Below are 19,737 nucleotides of genomic sequence, written 5' to 3'. Positions count from 1 at the left end.
ATATACGATTGCACGTGCTTGTATGTGTATTCTTTATTAATGTATATGTTTAGGTCAGCCCTTATGACAATCGGATATCTTCGGAGAAAAATCGAAATTTAATTAGATTGCATCGGATCTAAATGCAGACGAAATGTTGATATATTAAAACGACTTTTGCATTGTTTATACTTTGTATATATTGTGTGAGAGTTTGAGTCGAATCGGTGTCTTGAATGGAGAGTTCACTCATTGGCACTTATACCACTACTTCTGACTTATATAGGTCTTGAGCAATTTAGGATCTTATATGCCTCTTATTTTTATTTCAGCTTTACTATGGTAAATATAAATTTGATGATTTATAAATTTATCATATGATTATTAGTAACGTTTAAATGGTGGAATGCGTTTATCTAGCATCATGAAATATAAAAGCTATGGTACATACGTGCTTGCCTGTAGTAAGAGTAGATAATTATTAAGTACTAGTATGTATTCAATATTTAGGTCAGTGATAGAAGATTATGAGATTGCCAAAAAGATGATCAACGATCAACAGTTAAACCTTATTTTACAAGCTCTCCTTGTATCAGGGGAATCTATTCTGTATGATAAAAGCCAGTTCTCACAACAGATGTTCCTAAGACTTAAAGATAACAAGGTAAGGGGGATAACAAGGTTAGGAAAATAACAAGGTAAGGGAGATAACAATGTTAGGAAAATAACAAGGTTGGGCAGAAAACAAGGTTAGGAAAATAACAAGGTTGGGCAGAAAACAAGGTTAGGAAAATAACAAGGTTGGGCAGAAAACAAGGTAGCGGAGATAACAATGTATGATTATACAAACATTTATGAATATAATTTCAGACATAACATTTTTCAAACTCATAAATATCTTAAGGTTTATGGCCCCTTCTGTGGCCATTTTTGTACGAATTTTTCAAACTTCAATGTTATCAAAACTACAGATGTAATGAATAATACAAATAGGCCATTTTGTACATATACCAAGGGGAAACTTGATGTAAAGCATTATTATTTATTGTTTCATTGCATTTAATAGAAAAAGAGGACTTTGTGGCAAATAAACCAAGATTTTTATAGAAAATCCACAGCCTTTAATACAGAAATTTTTCTTATAAAATTTAAAACATAGATTAATCACTTGCTTTTCTACATGTATGATGTGCTAGTGTTAATTTATTACAAAAAGTTCTAAGCAATCTGTAAATTCCAAAATACCTCGTGCTGAGTCACTAAAGTCGAGCGCACCCAAAAAGTGTACCTGATTTGGTTATTATTTTAATTTGTTTTAACCAATAGCTACATTAATAAACTCGTTTTAAGGAAATCAATGCTAGCACTGCATGCAATAATCTTATATCTATCAGTCTTTAAACTGCCAAATATGAGGGTACAAGGATAAATGCTGTGGATTTTCTATAAAATTTCCATATGTTTAGCATTGAATCAACACAAGGGTACATAATCCTTATAATTAAGATGTTGTCAATTGTCATATCTTAATATATTTGGTCCATTGCAATAATTGATGTGAATGGACAAATTGAATTGAAGCTTATTGGAAATAGTTTCTTGTCTTCTAGTTAAAGAATTGTTGTCTTTCAGGTGGATATCAACTGTTTTCATTTTTAATGTGCGCTAAGTGCCCTCTTCGGCTTATACAAATGAAGTGTTTCAAACAGGGGTTATTTTAGCATATATATTATTGTTTAGTATGTACAAAATGTAACAGAAATATCTTTGAAATATTATGATTATTTACAGCGATCTATGAGTAAAAAATTAGCAAAATTCCTATTTTTCTTAAAAGTTTGTGAAAATGAACATATTTTCATACATATTTATGTGTGGAAAATATTGAGCACATGAAAGAACCACAAAAATATTAACATGAACGGTGTTTATAAACACAAACATCATCATAAATTATGTATATTTGGTTCTTGCATGTGGTCTATAATTGCATGCCCAAAATAAAGAAAAATTGGCCACAAAACTGGTAGAAAGGCCTTTTTATGACGTCATAGCTGCATTTATTGTGTTAAAAACTTATCTTTATTTCCTCACCTTTTGAACAGACATAAAAGAAAATCTGAAATCTGAGTTTTAAATTTCCGTAAAAGATGGGCCAAATATGGTCCTCATCGCACTTTCTCCGGATTTGTTGTTGCTGATAACAAAAAATGTAGGTCACATTCAAATTAACGTATTGTATTGTACTATTTTGGAGTTATGGTACTTGACATATTCGAAAATGACACGACACTAATAAATGTAAATCAAACCATGGTTAGCATCACTGTGATTGCCTTTTAATCATACTTACATATCATCACGAGTTCTACAATAAAAGTGTCCAGATATTGATCAAGTTCGGATTAAAAAGACATATAAGTAATAGCAAATAAAAAGCCCTTATGCCATGTATGAAAGGCATATTTGGTCTTCTTGTACAGGAAAGCCCATGTGAGATCTTTATTAATAGGCAGGCATGTATTGCTGTTGTAATTTTATTACTGTTGATAGATAATGCTACTGATTTATGAGCAATTTTGAATACAGCTGCTGCAGTTTGTTAAACTCGATCTAAAAATGACAAAACATTTTTTTTTTTAATTTTGTGACAAAGCTTATTTCTGGAGGTACAATCAGTCATATCCATAGACAAAATTAAATGAATTACCAATATAGTTGAAAGCAGTTTTTATCATATGTAGGAATTACAGACCTTTACTGATGCATGTATGCAGAGAGATGTTACCTACATGTGTCCTGATAATGATTTATTAGTGAAGGTTGGAGGACCATTGGTTTATGCTTCGGGTGAACACGAATTTAATGTTCCGGGTAATCTATGGGTTGATATCAAGAAGAATGGAAATATGGCTGTTACTGCTTGTGAGATTTTACATTCTTTCTTAATTGTCTTATGTTGCTCATGTTGTGAAAGAAACTAAATCATAGATATAATGATAATTCATATGCATGTTACAGAACCATAGTAAACATTTTTTGGAACCCTAGTAAGCCTCTTGCTAGTCCTAGTTTCTTCCCCCATCCAACATACTTTGTTACTTTATTTGCAAGCGAAGTCAAAAGTTAAAACTCCATTTGAGGAAAAATTCCCATCCAATCATCCTATCATCCGTCCAATAATTTATGACCCTCTAAGAATCCAATAAATATTTGAAGAACAATGATGGCATTGTGGTCTAAGTAGTTATTATAAAGAAAACGTCACAATTCCTGTCCACTCTGTCGCTTTGCAACTGGAAAACAGAGCTCAATGAACCTTGTTATGATGTTAAACCGTCATATCTAGTTTTGATATAAAGTGGCACTTTTTCAAAATCTTGTCTACTCTGTAACTTTGTAACTGCTAATCATAATCAAAGAAACTTGGTATAATGCTGGACCCTCTGACTCATTTTAATATTTGCTATCAGAATTAACAAGATGACAACCGTTTTCTAGATGTCTAGCGTTGCCCAATTGCAATCAAAATTGATACAAAAGTGTAGTATTAAATAATACATGGCTAAAAAGACGACATCAAAAATGGTGATCATTTTCAATTTTTCAAGATGACCGACACATCATAAAAAATACTCATTTTTAATCTTTTATACGCTTATGTTTCAAGAAAGAACTCAATAACCCTTGGTATGATGTTACATAGTAGTGAAATACAGTGTCTGAAATTTGAAAAAATGGTGGCCAATTTTTCAAAATTTCAAGATAGTCGCCACGTTTGAAATTTAAAAAAAAATCCTCTTACTTCGGTACTTTAACCTATAATTGTTTTTTTATACATTGTGACTTGGATGGATAGTTGTCTCATTGGCACTCATACAACATCTTCTTATCTATATTGAATTACAAAAGTAATAAGATCTCTTTGTAGTAAATACAGCGGGACACTTACAGACTGTTGCCATCTCACTGATATCTTGTTGATTATATATGTACCATCTCATGCTGTTGACACAATTGTATTAGCTTCATTACTTCTGGGTAGATTTCAATGTACAATACCACTATTAAATCAAATGTAATCTATGTAATTTCAGCATTTATGGACCATTCATTAGGCCTGTGGGATGTAAAGAATCGTAAACTTGTCCGAATCCTCGAGAATATAGTTGATTATCCATATCAAGTGTATTTTGTGGCAGATGATTCTCTCATTCTGATTTATTCAACGGACCATCGTGATGAATCAGAATATTTGTCAGCAGTAACTGAATTAGGAGAAAAAAAGTATTCTATTTCTATGGATGATTGTAGAGGTTACTGTATCTGTGGTTCAGGAAAAGACATACTGGTTGGATTTATGACGAGTAATGTAGTCAACCTTTATGACATGAGAACTGGCAAAATCATTGAAGAGATTGTTATTCAAGATTCTCGTATTAGTGGGGTATGTGCCTTTCCAGAGTATACATCTCCTTCAGGTAAGCATATATTAGTTATCATCATTGTCCTCCGTGACGAAATTTTGCAGACTACTAGTTATAGGGCTAGCGATCCGGCTGCAGAGAAGGCATTACCTCATTACTTAATACTTAAGCAGGCGGAAGACCTGAATTCTTTATACTTTGTATACAGATGCCTTATGCTACAAACTTTCTTTCTGTTATCTATATTGCTCAAAGGATAACTATACTATCGTGTTTATTCCTGCATTTTCTATATAAGAAAATCCCTGTACAAAGTCAGGAATATGATATTCGTTTGATGTATTTGAGCTTTTGATTTTGCCATTTGATTTAGAAATTTCCGTTTTAAATTTTCCTCGGAGTTCAGTACTTTTGTGATTTTACTTTTGCATAGTACCAATGCCTTTCATGACAGGCATTGGTTTCGCAGTCAAGTCTGTACCTAACACTTTGAGCAGTATGTCTACTTTATTTGGTGCATGGATTTATATTAATTTCTTAGAAAGATGCTGTCTTTCCAGGGTTTATCTGACCTTTAATTTGATTATTCATCATGTGAAATTTAAATGGTACTTGTATTTAACATCTATCTTAAGGACTTTCCATATTTCAAACTTGGTATGACTATGGGTTGGTGTATGATTAAGCTGCACTGTCAGTGAACCACGACACTAGGCTAGACAGGCATAATTCTAAGTCCCATATGCTGTGTTCTGAGGAGGAGTGCAGCAAATCCATATTTTCAAGTGTAAAATGTGAACCTGTCGGGTATTGAAAGCATGACACCATGTATATGAGATGAGCCTACAGTCAAAAAGTGGGTTAAAATAATTGAAATTGCAGTTTTATCAACAAAAAAAAACCACCCTTTTGAATAAAGCAGATAACAGAATCTAAGGCAGTTTCTTTTATAGAAAATGAATTATTGGTTGGTATGTCATGATTCTTAATTTTAATAGACTTTATATCTTAATTTTATCAAACATTGTCACTAAACCTTTAACTGCTAATGTGCCATTGCCTTTCAGGTCTTTAGCGTGAAGGTCCATGAAGAACTGGACAAAATTTCTATTATTTTATAATCAGTGTTGTTAGTTGTATAAGGACTACAATTGTGAAAAGCCAAAATTATGCTAGAGTCCTAATTTTATTAGCAATGTATAGTGTGTGTTACTTCCAAATGTTGTTGTTTTCGGAGTCATTGTCTACAAAATATTGACAATTTTTTTTTATAAATAAATCTGAGTAATTTATAAAAACTAAATGTTTCAGGTTCAGATAATTATGCCATTTGTATAGATGATGAGAGAACCTCTATATGGGTCGTTGATTTAGAAAAAAAGAATGTCTACAATTCAAGTATCAAGTTTCCTTCAAGTAAATACGGATCAAATAATGCAACCATAGAATATGCTGCAGTAACAAATGATGGCAAATATGTTATTGCATCGAATACAAACGATAATGTGCCGTACATGTTTGAAATGAAAACTTTCAAATTGTGTAGGAAATTCGGAGGTAGGTAATTGAAAATGTAATAGCAAAAGTCAACTATATTGGTAAAATATTAACTATCAAAATGTCAGTTTTTATTTGTTTATTACTTGAAAACAATGAAATCCTGACTGCTTCAAAATATGATTTAGTTAATGTGGTATTGGTGTTTTATATTTTCGCACCTACTATGCATGTTGCTTGCAATAGTATTGTAGATAATGCTGATTTTTATATACAGTAACATTTTGTAAATCTTAAACTATTTCTTATTATCAACATTACTAAATTATGTATCACCAGATACTTATATGTAGTCCATATATGTCTCTAAATTGATCTAATGTAGATATATATTTAAATTTATACGACTTTTGCCCCAGCAGAGCTATATTTAGAACATATTCACCCCTTCTCGTCCAATGAAAAATCAGTTTTTTCCCTCTAATTTTCATTGAACATAGTTTTCCATGCACTATGAAATACTATACATGAATGACTTTTCATTGTCAGTTAATTATGAAAGTGAACTCTTAATAACTGCACTAACGATGCGTACAATCCTCTGAGGCATTTTCCATTGGAAAAGCCTACATGTACCGATTAAAGATGAAAGAGCAACAATAAAATCTAAACTTTTTGAATTTTGTAAATTTTCATGCATTTTCAAACGGTACACATATATAGAATAAACAAAAACAATTTGGATTAGGATGTAGGTAAAATAATACTTATTATATACCTGACATTTAAAGGATTTTTTCTTTCTTTCAAGAAAACAATGCCAGACTGATGATTATGTAATAAAGCTAAAAAAAATAAGAGAAACACAAATATATGTAAATTTATCAATAAAAAGTAAGCATTTAATGTTGAATGGTCTGAATTTAAAAAAAAGATATAAAGAGAGTTTTATTTTTATAAAAAAAATTCAAAAAGGGGATTTATTTAACATTGTTTTGCTTGTTAAAATAAAAAAAATCTTAAAACATATTAGAGTATTAAATTTTACCTTAAGCAGAAGAAAATCAATTTATCCATTCGGTCCTCACAAACTATGTCCGAGCTTTTTCATTCCATCTATTGAAATGATGTTTACCTATGTTTTACATTTAGTTCATTATAAAAAGTGAACTCTTATTTAGGTTTGTATATTACAATGGACAAGGATAATTTTGTAAGGTCACTAGAAAGTGTGAATATGTTCTAAATTGGTCAAACAATACTTGGTCATGTTTTATGAAGATTTAAGCCCTCGGCTTCGCCTTGGGCTTAAATCTTCATAAAACATGACCAAGTATTGTCTAACCTATAAAAAAACAGTGCATTAATGGGTGTTACACGGACACTTTTTAGATAATACACGGACACGTTTTATGAATAGAATCACTCGTGCATGATCGGTGAGTTCATTGGCACGTTAAATTTCAATTTTCATTGACCACTGCATTGATTTATGACATGCTATTTCCACGAGTGTTTACCTAAGATTATCTTTTATCAACATGATAAATAATTAGAAATACATTGTTAAAGTTTATAAACAATTATTTAAACTGTTTTAAAAACAATTACTCGTGATTTACACTGATGAGCTTTGATGTGTATAAAGTAAAGATTAAGACTTCCGTTAGTGTTCACCTAAAAACTACTCAATCGGCGTCTTTAATCATTTTGTATTTTCTCTTGAAAGGAAAATTGAGATAAAAGAAAATGAAAAGAAATATAAACTTTATAAAATCTCTTGTGTCCGATAATAAACAATTGTGTCAACTTGAATAACTTAAATAACGCTAAGATCGAATGGAAATTACTCTCTCGGATAAAAGCCACAGGGAAAAATTGTAACTGTTAAAAGAAATAATTAAATAAGTGAAAACAATGTTATTATAATAATGAAATAAAATTATTTTTAACATACAAATACATCGATCTGAGACAAGAATATCGATCCACTTCACATATTCATCCGGATTTATTTTAGCTTTACCAAGGTAACCAATACCTGTGTCACTTGGTCTATCAAACTCCGTTTGAGTTGAACTACGGGTATCTTGAAACATTTAACTGGTCCGGCTGACTTCGAGAGTGTACATAAATAATGGATAATTGATCCTGAGACACGTCGTTTATCAATGCAAACTCACACTCGGCAAAACAGTCATATTCGGCAATAAGTCCCTTTTCGGTACTAAGCAGAACAGACGAATTGGATGGTAAACCATGTTCTACGAAGTGGTAAAAATATCGTTTATTTTCTGTTTTGTTTTACTCTAAAAAATATCTTTATTGCATTGTTCTTTGTTGGAAAAATATCGTTAATTAGTTTACACTCAGACACATCGTATAGATCAACCAATAGACCACTTTCGAGTCAGCATTCCGCGTTGCGATTTCGTCAAAAACTCTGGTTTTAATGAACATCTTTGGTGCGTATAGGGGCATCGTCACTTCCGTTTCAAAGTTGAGCGACTGACTTGAAAAAAAGCTATGTTGCACGAATTATTCTGCAAATTAAATTCTCATAAGTGATAATTAGCACTGCAATCATAAGCTAAGAGAATTAAGATAAATTACTTACAGAGCAATAATTATTTCTAGATCATCCTGCATAATAACGATCACGGAGACGCTTGATGGACTTAAATCCTACATGGATACAGTCGTGTACCCACTATCTGGTAAATAACGTCATAAAGTTGCAGAAAACAGACAGACCCTTTCCGGTGATGGATTAACTCGAAGGTGGTCTATTCGTGATGATGTCCATAAAATTTACGGAGTGTAATTTTAAATATTTCCTCCTCATAATAGTTATCAAAGGTACCAGGCCGTACGGTGACCTATAGTTGTTAACTTCTGTGTCATTTTGGTCTCTTGTGGAGAGGTGTCTCATTGGCAATCATACCACATCTTCTTTTTTATATTTATACTGGGACCTTTTCCCGCGTTACGAGCACACTTCTGTATATGAAGTCCGTAAAATGTGAACATGCACGAGCATAACGTATCTATTGAGATATGTAAACACCATACGACGGGGAAGAAGGTATGTTACTGCTGAAAAATGGGAAATTTATAATTGGGAATTTGAAATTATCCCGTCTGTCATAAATTTTAGTCTGAAGTCGTTCATCTGTGTCAATATTGAGGAAAATGTCAAGGTATGAAGCAGACCTTCTAGTAACAGTAGTATCCTTAATTTCAAGTTCACTGGGATATATGAAATCCAAGTACTCACTGAAATGTTGGTTATTCAGTGATAGGACATCATCAATATATCTGAAGGTAAATGTAAAAAACTTTGCAAGTTGCTTTTTCTTTTTGTCTTTAAGGAGGTTCTTGATGAACTCTCCCATTGGAATACCGACTGTATGTTGAAATATCAATCTTCGCATTTAGTTTGTTCTCCGGATTTATTTTTGTTTAATCGAATATTTTCAATATTGAACAGCGGCATGCTACTATTGTCTTTATTTAAGTAAATATCGGCATTGCTAGTGAATCGGTAGTTGATGCCAGACAAACACATTTTACTGACAGGGATAGATTTCACTCAAATACAGTTCACTTGTCCCTCATTATTAAGATTACAAACTCAGAGTCAATCTCAGTGAAGGCAGGTTGACTGCTTACATGGCTTGTTGTACAAAAACAAGTGCTTAAGTTTTATGACGGTGCCTTGTTCATTAAATAAAAGTAAAAAATAGACAGTGCTTTAATTCATAGTGATCGATTTTTTTCTAGCATTATGTCTTAATTAGTGTCGAAACCTATGTTACAGTTGTGTGGTATTATATGTTAATTTTTCATCTATTTCATATGTAATAGGGTAACAGACTTAAACAGAGGGAAACACATATAGCAATGATTTTTCGAAAGTCAAAGCAGTCAATAAAATGATTCTCTAGTTTCAAGTTTTCAGTTGAATGATTTTTAAATGATAAAATGAAGAGCACATTCACAAAAACCGTCAACGTCTAGGAAATGTCTTGTGCATAAAATTGCACATATGATCCTATTCTGTTTTAAATAAGTATTTCCACTTTTCTGTGGAAAGACTTATTCTATTTGTTCTGATTATTATTATTTTTTTCCGCCACATTCTGAAATTTTTGTTTCGCAATATGTCGCTTAGATATTTTGTATATTGTATCGTATAGTTTATACGCTTTTAAATTTCATCCAGTTAAGACGAATAATTTTGTAAGAGTTATCTCCCTACTCACTGTTTATTAAATGTGTGCATCTCCTTTGTAACTAAAAAAAATATCGGCAAATCTCTTTGTCTAACTTGTTCGTTACATCCTCAGGAATATTTGACTACTTTGGATTGAAGCGATGAGATGAAATTTTATAGGAGTTATCTACCTTTACAAAATAAATGTGTCGGTATGTTTTTTTTAACTCATAAACCGTTAACCGTATAACCCTGGAATGATTTTATTTGAAGCCCCTGGGTCCTAACTTAGAAAATTAGGTCAAGGTCAAAGGTCAAGGTCAAGTTCGCAATGTTGACTTTTCCTTGTTTCGGCATTTTCTCCAGCAACTTTAAAGATATGTATAAAAGAACAAGTGAAAAATGTTTGCTAAATTGTAATGTAGATATGTTACGGTTGGTCTGAAACAATCTAATGGCATCTTATATGAGTTAGTGCTCCTGAAATGTGTAATTATCAGTTTTATTGATTATTACTTCAATTTTGTTCATTACATAGCCATATGACCTTTACCAAAATGTTAGATGACATATGACCTTGAAAAATGCCAACCGGAAGTGACCTTTGGAAAACCGGAAGTAGCCATGTTTACACATTTTTTTTGAATAAGTACTCGGAATCTATATATTTTGTTATCTAAACACATTTACTTATCATTGTAGACTTAAAGTGACTTTTGATAAAGCGGAAGTGGCCAATTATCTTCTGGTTAAAAAGTAAAGGTATATTGAAACTTTATATTTTTGAAATCACTTTTAAAGAAGCTATCATACGAGACTGGAAGTGACATTTACTTTATCGGAAGTAGCACATTATCTTCCTTATTTAACTCAAAAGTATATGAAAACCATTCATTTATTGAATCAGTATGAAGAAACTATCTTCTTATCAAAATTTCTTTGATGTGGAAAGAATGGTTTTTAATTCTTTTTTAACTCATTATCTCAAAATTGAAAATGTTTGAATAAAAAAAACATAAACTTTTTTTCAACTTTTTTGTGGTATTTAAAAATTTTGAAATTTCAAAATTATCAATTAACAAAATGTCATCTTGAAAACATCATTATAAACACGAGACAATTTTACATTTTACTATGATTCTAAAGATCTATTAATTCTTTGTTTCATAACTTACAGAAACTGATGAAATGTGTATGCGTGATTATTATTTATGAAATTGTTATTATTCCTTTAATATTGTTTTTATTAGTACGTATGTTGATCTTGTCCATTTGATAATATTGACTTCATGTTGAATCCTTGTTATAATATGAAACAACAGTTATATTGAGATTCGTTAATGCTGATATGAGACTCATTCATTGTATAAAAGAATTTGAAAGAAAAACCAGATTTCAACTAAACTTTTCCAATATTTGTCGATACACAAATATACCATAGATTTTGACAAGATAGTATTGCTTTTCTTTTGGCAGGAAGCCTATCTACAGCGAATCTGATATTTGTTTATAAAATATGATTGAATTCTAAAGGTAAACGATAACAAAAATTAACTCACACAACAAGCCTAAAAAAAAGAATGGCAGTTTTTTTCCGATTATTATATAAGTACTAAAATCTTTTATATGAGAACAAACTACAGGCTTCTCCTTTGCCTTATCATAATTGGTTCATACACATAATTATAAGACTTTGCAACATTTGATTAATATTGACAACACGATAACAATGTTTTGATTACTTTTTGACGAAGTGATGACATTGTAATCATTTTTGTCTTAGATGACAATGCGATTACGTTTTGAGTTAATATGATATGAATATTATGTCTTTATATTTCACCTAGGTAATGCTTTTTTTTCATGATAGATTCAATTTATAACATTCAATAATAGTCATAATCCAAATTCATTTTATAATCTTATACATTTCACGCTTAATAATGATGATTTGTTGACTTTTTTTGTCTAGATTCTTACAGAGGGCAACACGATTTTGATGACTACTTTTACAAGTTTTCTATGGATGGAAAAATGGTGTATACATTTACAGACAAAAGCATAGTTGTGATTGATCTGGAAACTGGAAACAGTCAACAACACAATTTGCCCCATAACGATGATATCAGATGCTGTGTTTCAAATGACATGACAACATTCTTAACTATTTCTGGTGATACTTTATTTAGAATATGGAATATCTCCAAGGCAACATTTTCAGAAGAGAATCAATTAGAAATTGGTGAATCAACTGAGTAAGTTTTGTTGAATAATGAACAGTTTGGAAAAGGAGCTTTAGGGTTATGGCTGTGTCTGACTATCCATTTTCAGGTAAAAGTGTTTTTGTTGATGAAAGGTTTACATTTGATATCAAAACTAATACATAAAAACAGAAAGATGTTGTATAAATGCCAATGAGACAACTCTCCATCCAAACGGCCTTCAACGTGAAGCCTTGACTAACACTGCAAAGTGAGCTATAAATGGTCCAAAATTACTTAGTGTAAATAAATTCAGACGTTCGTTCATCTAACTGTCTGTTTTTCCGAGAAATATCACCATCATACTTTTTTCAGCGAACTACTGAATGGTATTCCTTTATATTTGGTCAGCAGTTGAAAAGTGACTAGTTGTAACGTGTCGGCATTTTCAAACCAGTCAGACACCTACTTTCTGTTTGCTGATTCTATGACTTTGCTTGAAAAGCATAAGTTGTACTTTTATGTGTATGCACCTTTTGGAAATAATTCCTGTTTGCCGATATTTGGAATAACCAGTAGTAGAGGTATCCAATTATCACGAACTTTGTTTATATTGTTTTGACAATAATTTGTCTTTTTTTAATGACAATTTCTATTTATATAGATATTTTGGCTGATAAGTCGTATAAGATTTGACATCCCTTTCAGGAAACCACTTTTCAGACCTCAGAGATAGACTTTTTGATTTTTCAAATAAGTATCCCCCATTTGTCGTGAGAGTTAAAATCTGTGCAATTTCTTTTTTTTTATTGTCAGTGTTCAGTTTGATGTTATCTTACTGGATGCTCTAGCTCTATAAAACATATATTTAAACAAATTTACAAGATACTTTTTTCAAATAATACTAGCTAAAGCTAGATTCATGCAAAACATTACATAAATATTCGGTATAGAAGTATAGTTAATAATTTTGTCATTCACAAAGCATAGACTAACTGGTTTGTTTTAGTATTCACCCAAGGTTTAACATTCAATGTGTTTTCTAAAGTGTCTACCAGAATGTGTTTGGTAAATAATATCATTATCAATGTACTTGATTTTAATATGGGCAACAGTGGTATACCGCTGTTCAAGTAATAATTCGATTGAGAGAAAACTAATTCAGGTAGAAAACTTAGTAACCATTGCAAACACAATTCGTTCAATTCTAAAATGTAGGAGTTATGAGATAGACAATAAAAATGATAATAATGAAATATTTTCTCTTTGAAAGGTTCTTTACGTTATTACCAAATGAAAGATATGCTCTCATATGCCATCACATGGCATTATTTGGAAAGAAAATAATGGTTGTTGATACAGTCGAGAAAAAAATTGTGTCCCAGGCAAAAATAGAGGTAAGTTTGTTTTTAATATGTTCTATTTTTCTTCTTTTTCACTAGGATGTCTCTTCTGAGAAAAATTGGAATAAATGTTGCTGTTTTCAGATATGGGTTGTGTCAAATATCGAAGAAAAATAAAACATGCTCAATTTTACTGCAAACTTGATTGAATGAGAACATACAAAATTTAAAAAAGAAGATGTGGTATGATTGCCAATGAGAAAACTATCCACAAAAGACCAAACTGACACAGACATTAACAACTATAGGTCACCGTACGGCCTTCAACAATGAGCAAAGCCCATACCGCATAGTGAGCTATAAAAGGCCCCGATAAGACAATGTAAAACAATTCAAAAGAGAAAACTAAAAATTGACAGTTTTGCTTCACATTTTAAGTTCATGGTTTTTATCACTATTAGGATTGTAGAGGGTCATTATAATTTCAGTCTGTCCATCTGGTCGTCCAGCTGTCCAAGATGATGTTAAAGTTTTAGGTGAAGGGAGGTTACGCTAAAATTGTTTTCACATCAATTTGTAACTGGGTTTTGAATTAGAATCTTCCTTGGACATTGAAATATAATAATGTCAAAATAGTACATTCTTAGTTTAAAATGTTTATTCAAGGTAGTATATGGTAAAGTTGAAAATAGTCGCATCAACTTGAAACTTAGTACACATGTCAATTATTTTGTTATATTTCTTAATGTATATTTCTAAATGAAATGTTTAAATAAGGATTTTAACCCAAATTGCATGTTTCACTTAACATGGATAATCATAGTCTCAGTAAAGCATTTTGTCTTGTGGACACATATTCTCTTTATATATATGTACAATTTTTGTTTGTTTTAAACCATGTTATGTGCTTTTTGGCTTAAGTCTGGGCTTTATTAACAATCTGTTCTGATATAAATGAGCTCTTGCAAAGGCAAGGCCAATGTGTGCTGAGGCAGAGTTAAACCCCCCCCCACAATAAATGAAGTCAAAGAAGGACAGGTCATTTTAGGCAAACTGACCCATTAGTTTGTTGGTGGTTTGTTTTGCAAAGCTTGGACAAACAAAAGAAATCAGAATATCAGTGACCAGCTCTAAACAGATTTATTATAATCATATTTACAATAGTCAACCAAATGTCATGGTTAATGCTGCTTGTATTTGCCTTGTTCACTATCTATTGTAAGAAGTTGAATAGTGAGATATGTCATTATATACAGCTACTTTTGCATAGGTACTATTTTTGTACTATGGAGTACTGGAAATTTACTTTTATATCATGTTATATTTGTTATTCTCGTGGTGTTTTGTCTGATGCTTGGTCCGTTTCTGTGTGTGTTACGTTTCGGTGTTATGTCGTTGTTCTCCTCTTATATTTAATGCGTTTCCCTCGGTTTTAGTTTGTTACCCCGATTTTGTTTTTTGTCCCTGGATTTATGAGTTTTGAACAGCGGTATACTACTGTTGCCTTTATTTAGTACTATTTCTTTACTTTAAAATTATTGTAATATTCAGGTACTTATATTTTACAGTACTTGATTTGTACTAAATATTTTGGTACAGAAATAATACAATATTCCATGTTTGAAAATCATAATTTTAAGAGATTTGAAATAGAAAAACTTTCAAGATGCTGAAAATGTAACGGTAGTAATCAAAAATCTGTAGTACCTAAATTTCAAGTACTAATTAAGTACTGTAAAATACAGGTACCAAAATTTACAATAATTTTAAAGTAACTAAATAGTACTGAATATTAAAAGTAAATTTCCAGTACTACAGATGTTTAGTACAGAAATAGTATCTATGCAAAAGTAGCTGTGTAAGGTAGTCAAATCATGGCATAAAATAAAGTGTGAAAATCTTAAATCTCAATATTCGTCAGGATAAGAGAATTCATGACAAAATATGGAATTCATATTTGACCTTTCAGGCAAGTTTACAAAGAGCCATGTTCGTTAGTGAAAGTACGGCAGTAGTGTGCTTTACCAATGTCAATTCCAAAGAAGATAAACTACTAGACCTTCATTTGATAGATATAATTTCAATGACGGAGAATCCGGTACAAGACCAAATGTTCAAAGATTGCTACAAAATATTGAAAGTTAATTATGGAAAAGGTAATTAAAAAACTGTCCTTAGAGTTATAATGTAGACAAGAAATTATACTGTTATTTCTTATTACACCCCCGTTTCAAAGAAGGTGGAACACTGTTTGACCACTGTTTTCCCGCTACCAGTCTGTCATCCCAGAAACTAAAAATCAGGGCTTCTAAAATTTTGAAGTCAATCTTCATATATGACCATGCTATATCGATGACTTATATATTTCTGCACATAATATCCATATAGTAAGTAAAAAAGTAGCACACAAACACAAAATAGATACCTTAGGACTGAGAAACACGAACTTAAATAAACAAATGAGATGATCTCCTGTGCTTCGGAAGCGTAAACAGAACCTACTCTATTTTCGGCACCCGTCGTGTAGCTCATGGAAGTACAAAACCGGTAATAAGTCTTATTCGATAGGGTACATCTGGGAAAAGGGAGGGGATTGTAGATACGACCTCAGGAACATGTCCGCTACATCATCTGTGAAACGTATTTCCCAAAACAGTCAACCTAATCGTGATGGCATCCGTAAAACTTACGAAGGAATGATTTCAACTTCAACACTTTCAACTTTTGGTTTTATAACTTCTTTGTGAGCAGCAACCCTCTATCAAGTAAGTTATGATAGGAAATACAAGACCTGAAATATCGTACTCATTATTTATCTGACCATGCTACATGTAAAGCATGTGACATATTTTAAAATTCAGCGTTAAACAACTTCTTGTTTTTAACAGAACACTTATGTTTTCTAACAAATAATAGCCATGTTGTAAATTTTTGTTACATTTTTATCAAGAACTACAAATCAGAGCTGTCAGAAATTTAAATTGAAGCTTAATATGACTAATCTCGGCCAGTGGGATACGTTTTAAGATTCCCCACTCAACAACTTTAATTGTGACCTTTCAGAGGGAGTATCATAATTAACATGCACTACTACCTGTTTCACTTGTATCAGCAACTGGAAATTAGGGCTTCGTGAATGTAACAATCTTCAAATTGTTAGCTTTTCCATATGACACATTTTTCAGATCTGTACATTATCTGCTTCCTGACTGCCACTAGAGTCCGAATGATATAAAATGAATACGAATGTTTTCTGTACCAAGGGTTCCTACGGGTCCGTGGTTTCGGGTCTGTTTTCAGTTTCCCCTGCATCTAACCCCGAGACCTAATCTATAAAGGACGCGTCTAAGCTTAATGTTTTGAATAAACGCATCCGATCTCACCAATGAGCAAAAATATTAGGCCCGGTGTTTCTGTCGTGTTGTGGGGAAATCCCTGAGTCAGGCTTCATTAGTGGTCGACTCAATAAGTAGTATATTAACGTGTTATTTATGCTTTTTTGTTTTATTTCGTATGTTTTATTGAACCATACACCGGTCTTTGGATAAAATAGTAGTTATTGTTTTTGTTTTTGTTTTTGTTTTTGTTTTTTATTTTTGTTTTTTTATTTTGTTTTCCGAGCTCATGTCATATTGTTTTGTGAAAAGTCGAGCGGACTATACCAGCTAATGCTTTGATAATAGTTCTTGTAAGATTTTATGTCTTTTATAAGCTATATTGAGCTGATGCATGATTAAATATGTTCACACATTCCAGTGTTTCATTATTATATTATTTAATTTCTGTATAGATGGGTTGAATTTTGTTAACATCACTAGTGGTTGCTTCCGTTTCGTTGGGCGTTGTATAAGCAAGTTTTTCCTTTCTATATTTTGTGTTTGATAATTTTTTGTTGTTGATTTCAGATATGTTATATCCTCGTTTGAGGAGACATATTTTAAAAGCTTCCAACTGTTTTTAAAGTTAAGTTGTGATGCTTGTGTTTCTGATGTCCCTCAATACTTCACCCTTGATAAATCCGTTGAAAACACTTTCAGGGTGTGAGCTGTATCTGTACAGATATTGAAAAGTTTCAGCTGGTTTGATATGGGTTTTAAGGACTAGTATGCCTTCGTTAAAGAATCTTTATCCTTTGTATATGACAGTGTCTAGTTGGATTCTTGTCCAGCAATTGAAAATTACATATTCTCAACAAAAATCGAATTTAGTAAAATGAAAATAAAAAACACACCAGAAATATATCTGCCGAGAAATTGTCGGCTATTCGGAATCTATAGAAAAATAACAACATTATAATACGTAAGGCAGACGCAGACAAAAACTCAACAATATGAATTCTTGACAAAGACAGCTATTTACGTGAAGGGTTAAGACCATTACATAATATACATTACGAAGTAATTGCTGAATCCAAAGTAAAGGAGGTAGCTGAAATGGCGTTCAGTATTATCAGAGACCTACATAATGATAATTATATTGACATAACATTTAGATATTTGAAAGAAAACATCAATACGACTAAAGGAGGAATATTCTATCTGTTGCCTAAAATACATAAACTATCTAAAATATACTATCAGAAATGGAGAGAAATGAAACAACTAGACGAGAAAATTTAATTCCGGGCAGACCAATTGTTATTACTGTTTGAAACGCCCCTTCATAATATTGGACACTATATCGATTATTTTCTTGTTCCACTTGTTAACAAACAATATACATATTTAAAAGATACGTTAAGTCTTATTAATTTGATTGAAAATATAAAACCCCAACGAGACTGCTACCTAGTAACATTCGATGCAAAAAAATGTACACTTGTTTTACATTTAATGAAATACTAGAAGCCACAAACGGGGCACTGACCTATATTGATACAAGCGAGTATAAAATCAAAGTTCCACCAAAGGACAGTATACAACGCCTATTAAGGCTTATTCTAGAGAACAATGAATGTATTTTTAAAAATAAACTTTACCGTGAAACCCTGGGGTGCCTTTGGGCGGATCAGAGTCTGCTGCGATAGCAGACCTTACAATGTTTGTTATTCTTGAAAACATTTTACAACGCTTTCAACACAGAAACAAAATGATAATGACTTCCAGATTTAGGGATGATGGCTGGATTATATTTCCGGACCTATAGTGGAAATACACGAGCTATTCACAATAGCTAAGATTGTGCACCCGCACTTGAAGTTCACCTACGAAACCGGGGTTTTTTCCTTTTTGATGGAAAAAACGCATCAAACATGCAATATAGGGTAGAGTAAATGTTAAATAAATAATATTATTTTTTGTACATAAGTGACAGTTTCAGAATCTAATGCATTCTGGGCAATATTTCCACAAGCGTACACCAAAACGTTGTGATTGGTTCAAAATGTGATAAACAATAGAAATTCAACCAATGACGTAACGTTATTTTCATTTTGGTGTACGAACAATGAGATTACCCATAGTCCTCTGGATTCTGAAAAGGCGAATTGGTTCAATGCTTTTACTGGTGGATATTTTGTATCTTGGGGTATCCCCATCCTAGTAAACAATACTTATGTGTTGACATGTAATATCAATGATATATTTATTGTTATAAATGTACTACTTTTTTGCTTTATTTAGGAGATAACTGTACTGTATTTTAAGCTCCGACGGCATCAATTGGGGATTTGATGGTCGCAAATAGTTTACTGGCGACGCGCTAGCTTATAATACAATATTGTTATCTCCATTCTAATGAAACTGTCAGAAAACAGCGTTAAAACATGTATTAAAAATCTGTCACATGCCGTCTGCGCTTGCGCGTAAGTCCCATAGCATCAATTGTCAATTGATGCCATGTAAATAAGTGACGTTATCCAATCAAAATGAACGTTACAAACGTGGTTGCATTAGAATTAAGAATTGAATGCTTCTTTTTGTAAATTTATTGGCGTGTAAAATCGTTGACCGAAGTACATTTCGTATGAAGCGCGGAAGCGCTTCATACTAAAAATAAGCGCACGGTCAACGCTTTACAACCCTTTAAAACAATGAAATACTTCTGACCGCTATACATTTTTATATCTATTCAAA

At 31.9% G+C, this 19,737-nt stretch overlaps 1 protein-coding gene across 1 annotated transcript in view; it reads left to right on the top strand.

The window, feature by feature from the left end:
* The window catches only part of LOC143057264 (NACHT and WD repeat domain-containing protein 2-like), an 84,635-nt gene that overhangs the window by 34,915 nt on the left and 29,983 nt on the right, over positions 1-19,737 (top strand). The window contains exons 16-22 of the mRNA XM_076230543.1: positions 490-643; positions 2,724-2,904; positions 4,077-4,460; positions 5,718-5,963; positions 12,092-12,374; positions 13,594-13,717; positions 15,633-15,819. Of these exons, the coding sequence (XP_076086658.1) occupies positions 490-643; positions 2,724-2,904; positions 4,077-4,460; positions 5,718-5,963; positions 12,092-12,374; positions 13,594-13,717; positions 15,633-15,819 (1,559 nt within the window). The remainder of the gene's footprint in view (positions 1-489; positions 644-2,723; positions 2,905-4,076; positions 4,461-5,717; positions 5,964-12,091; positions 12,375-13,593; positions 13,718-15,632; positions 15,820-19,737) is intronic.

Source organism: Mytilus galloprovincialis, chromosome 13 (assembly GCF_965363235.1).
Source record: "Mytilus galloprovincialis chromosome 13, xbMytGall1.hap1.1, whole genome shotgun sequence".
Lineage (NCBI taxonomy): Eukaryota > Metazoa > Mollusca > Bivalvia > Mytilida > Mytilidae > Mytilus > Mytilus galloprovincialis.
Note: the sequence above shows the minus strand (reverse complement) of the source record. Positions and strands in the feature narration are given on the sequence as shown.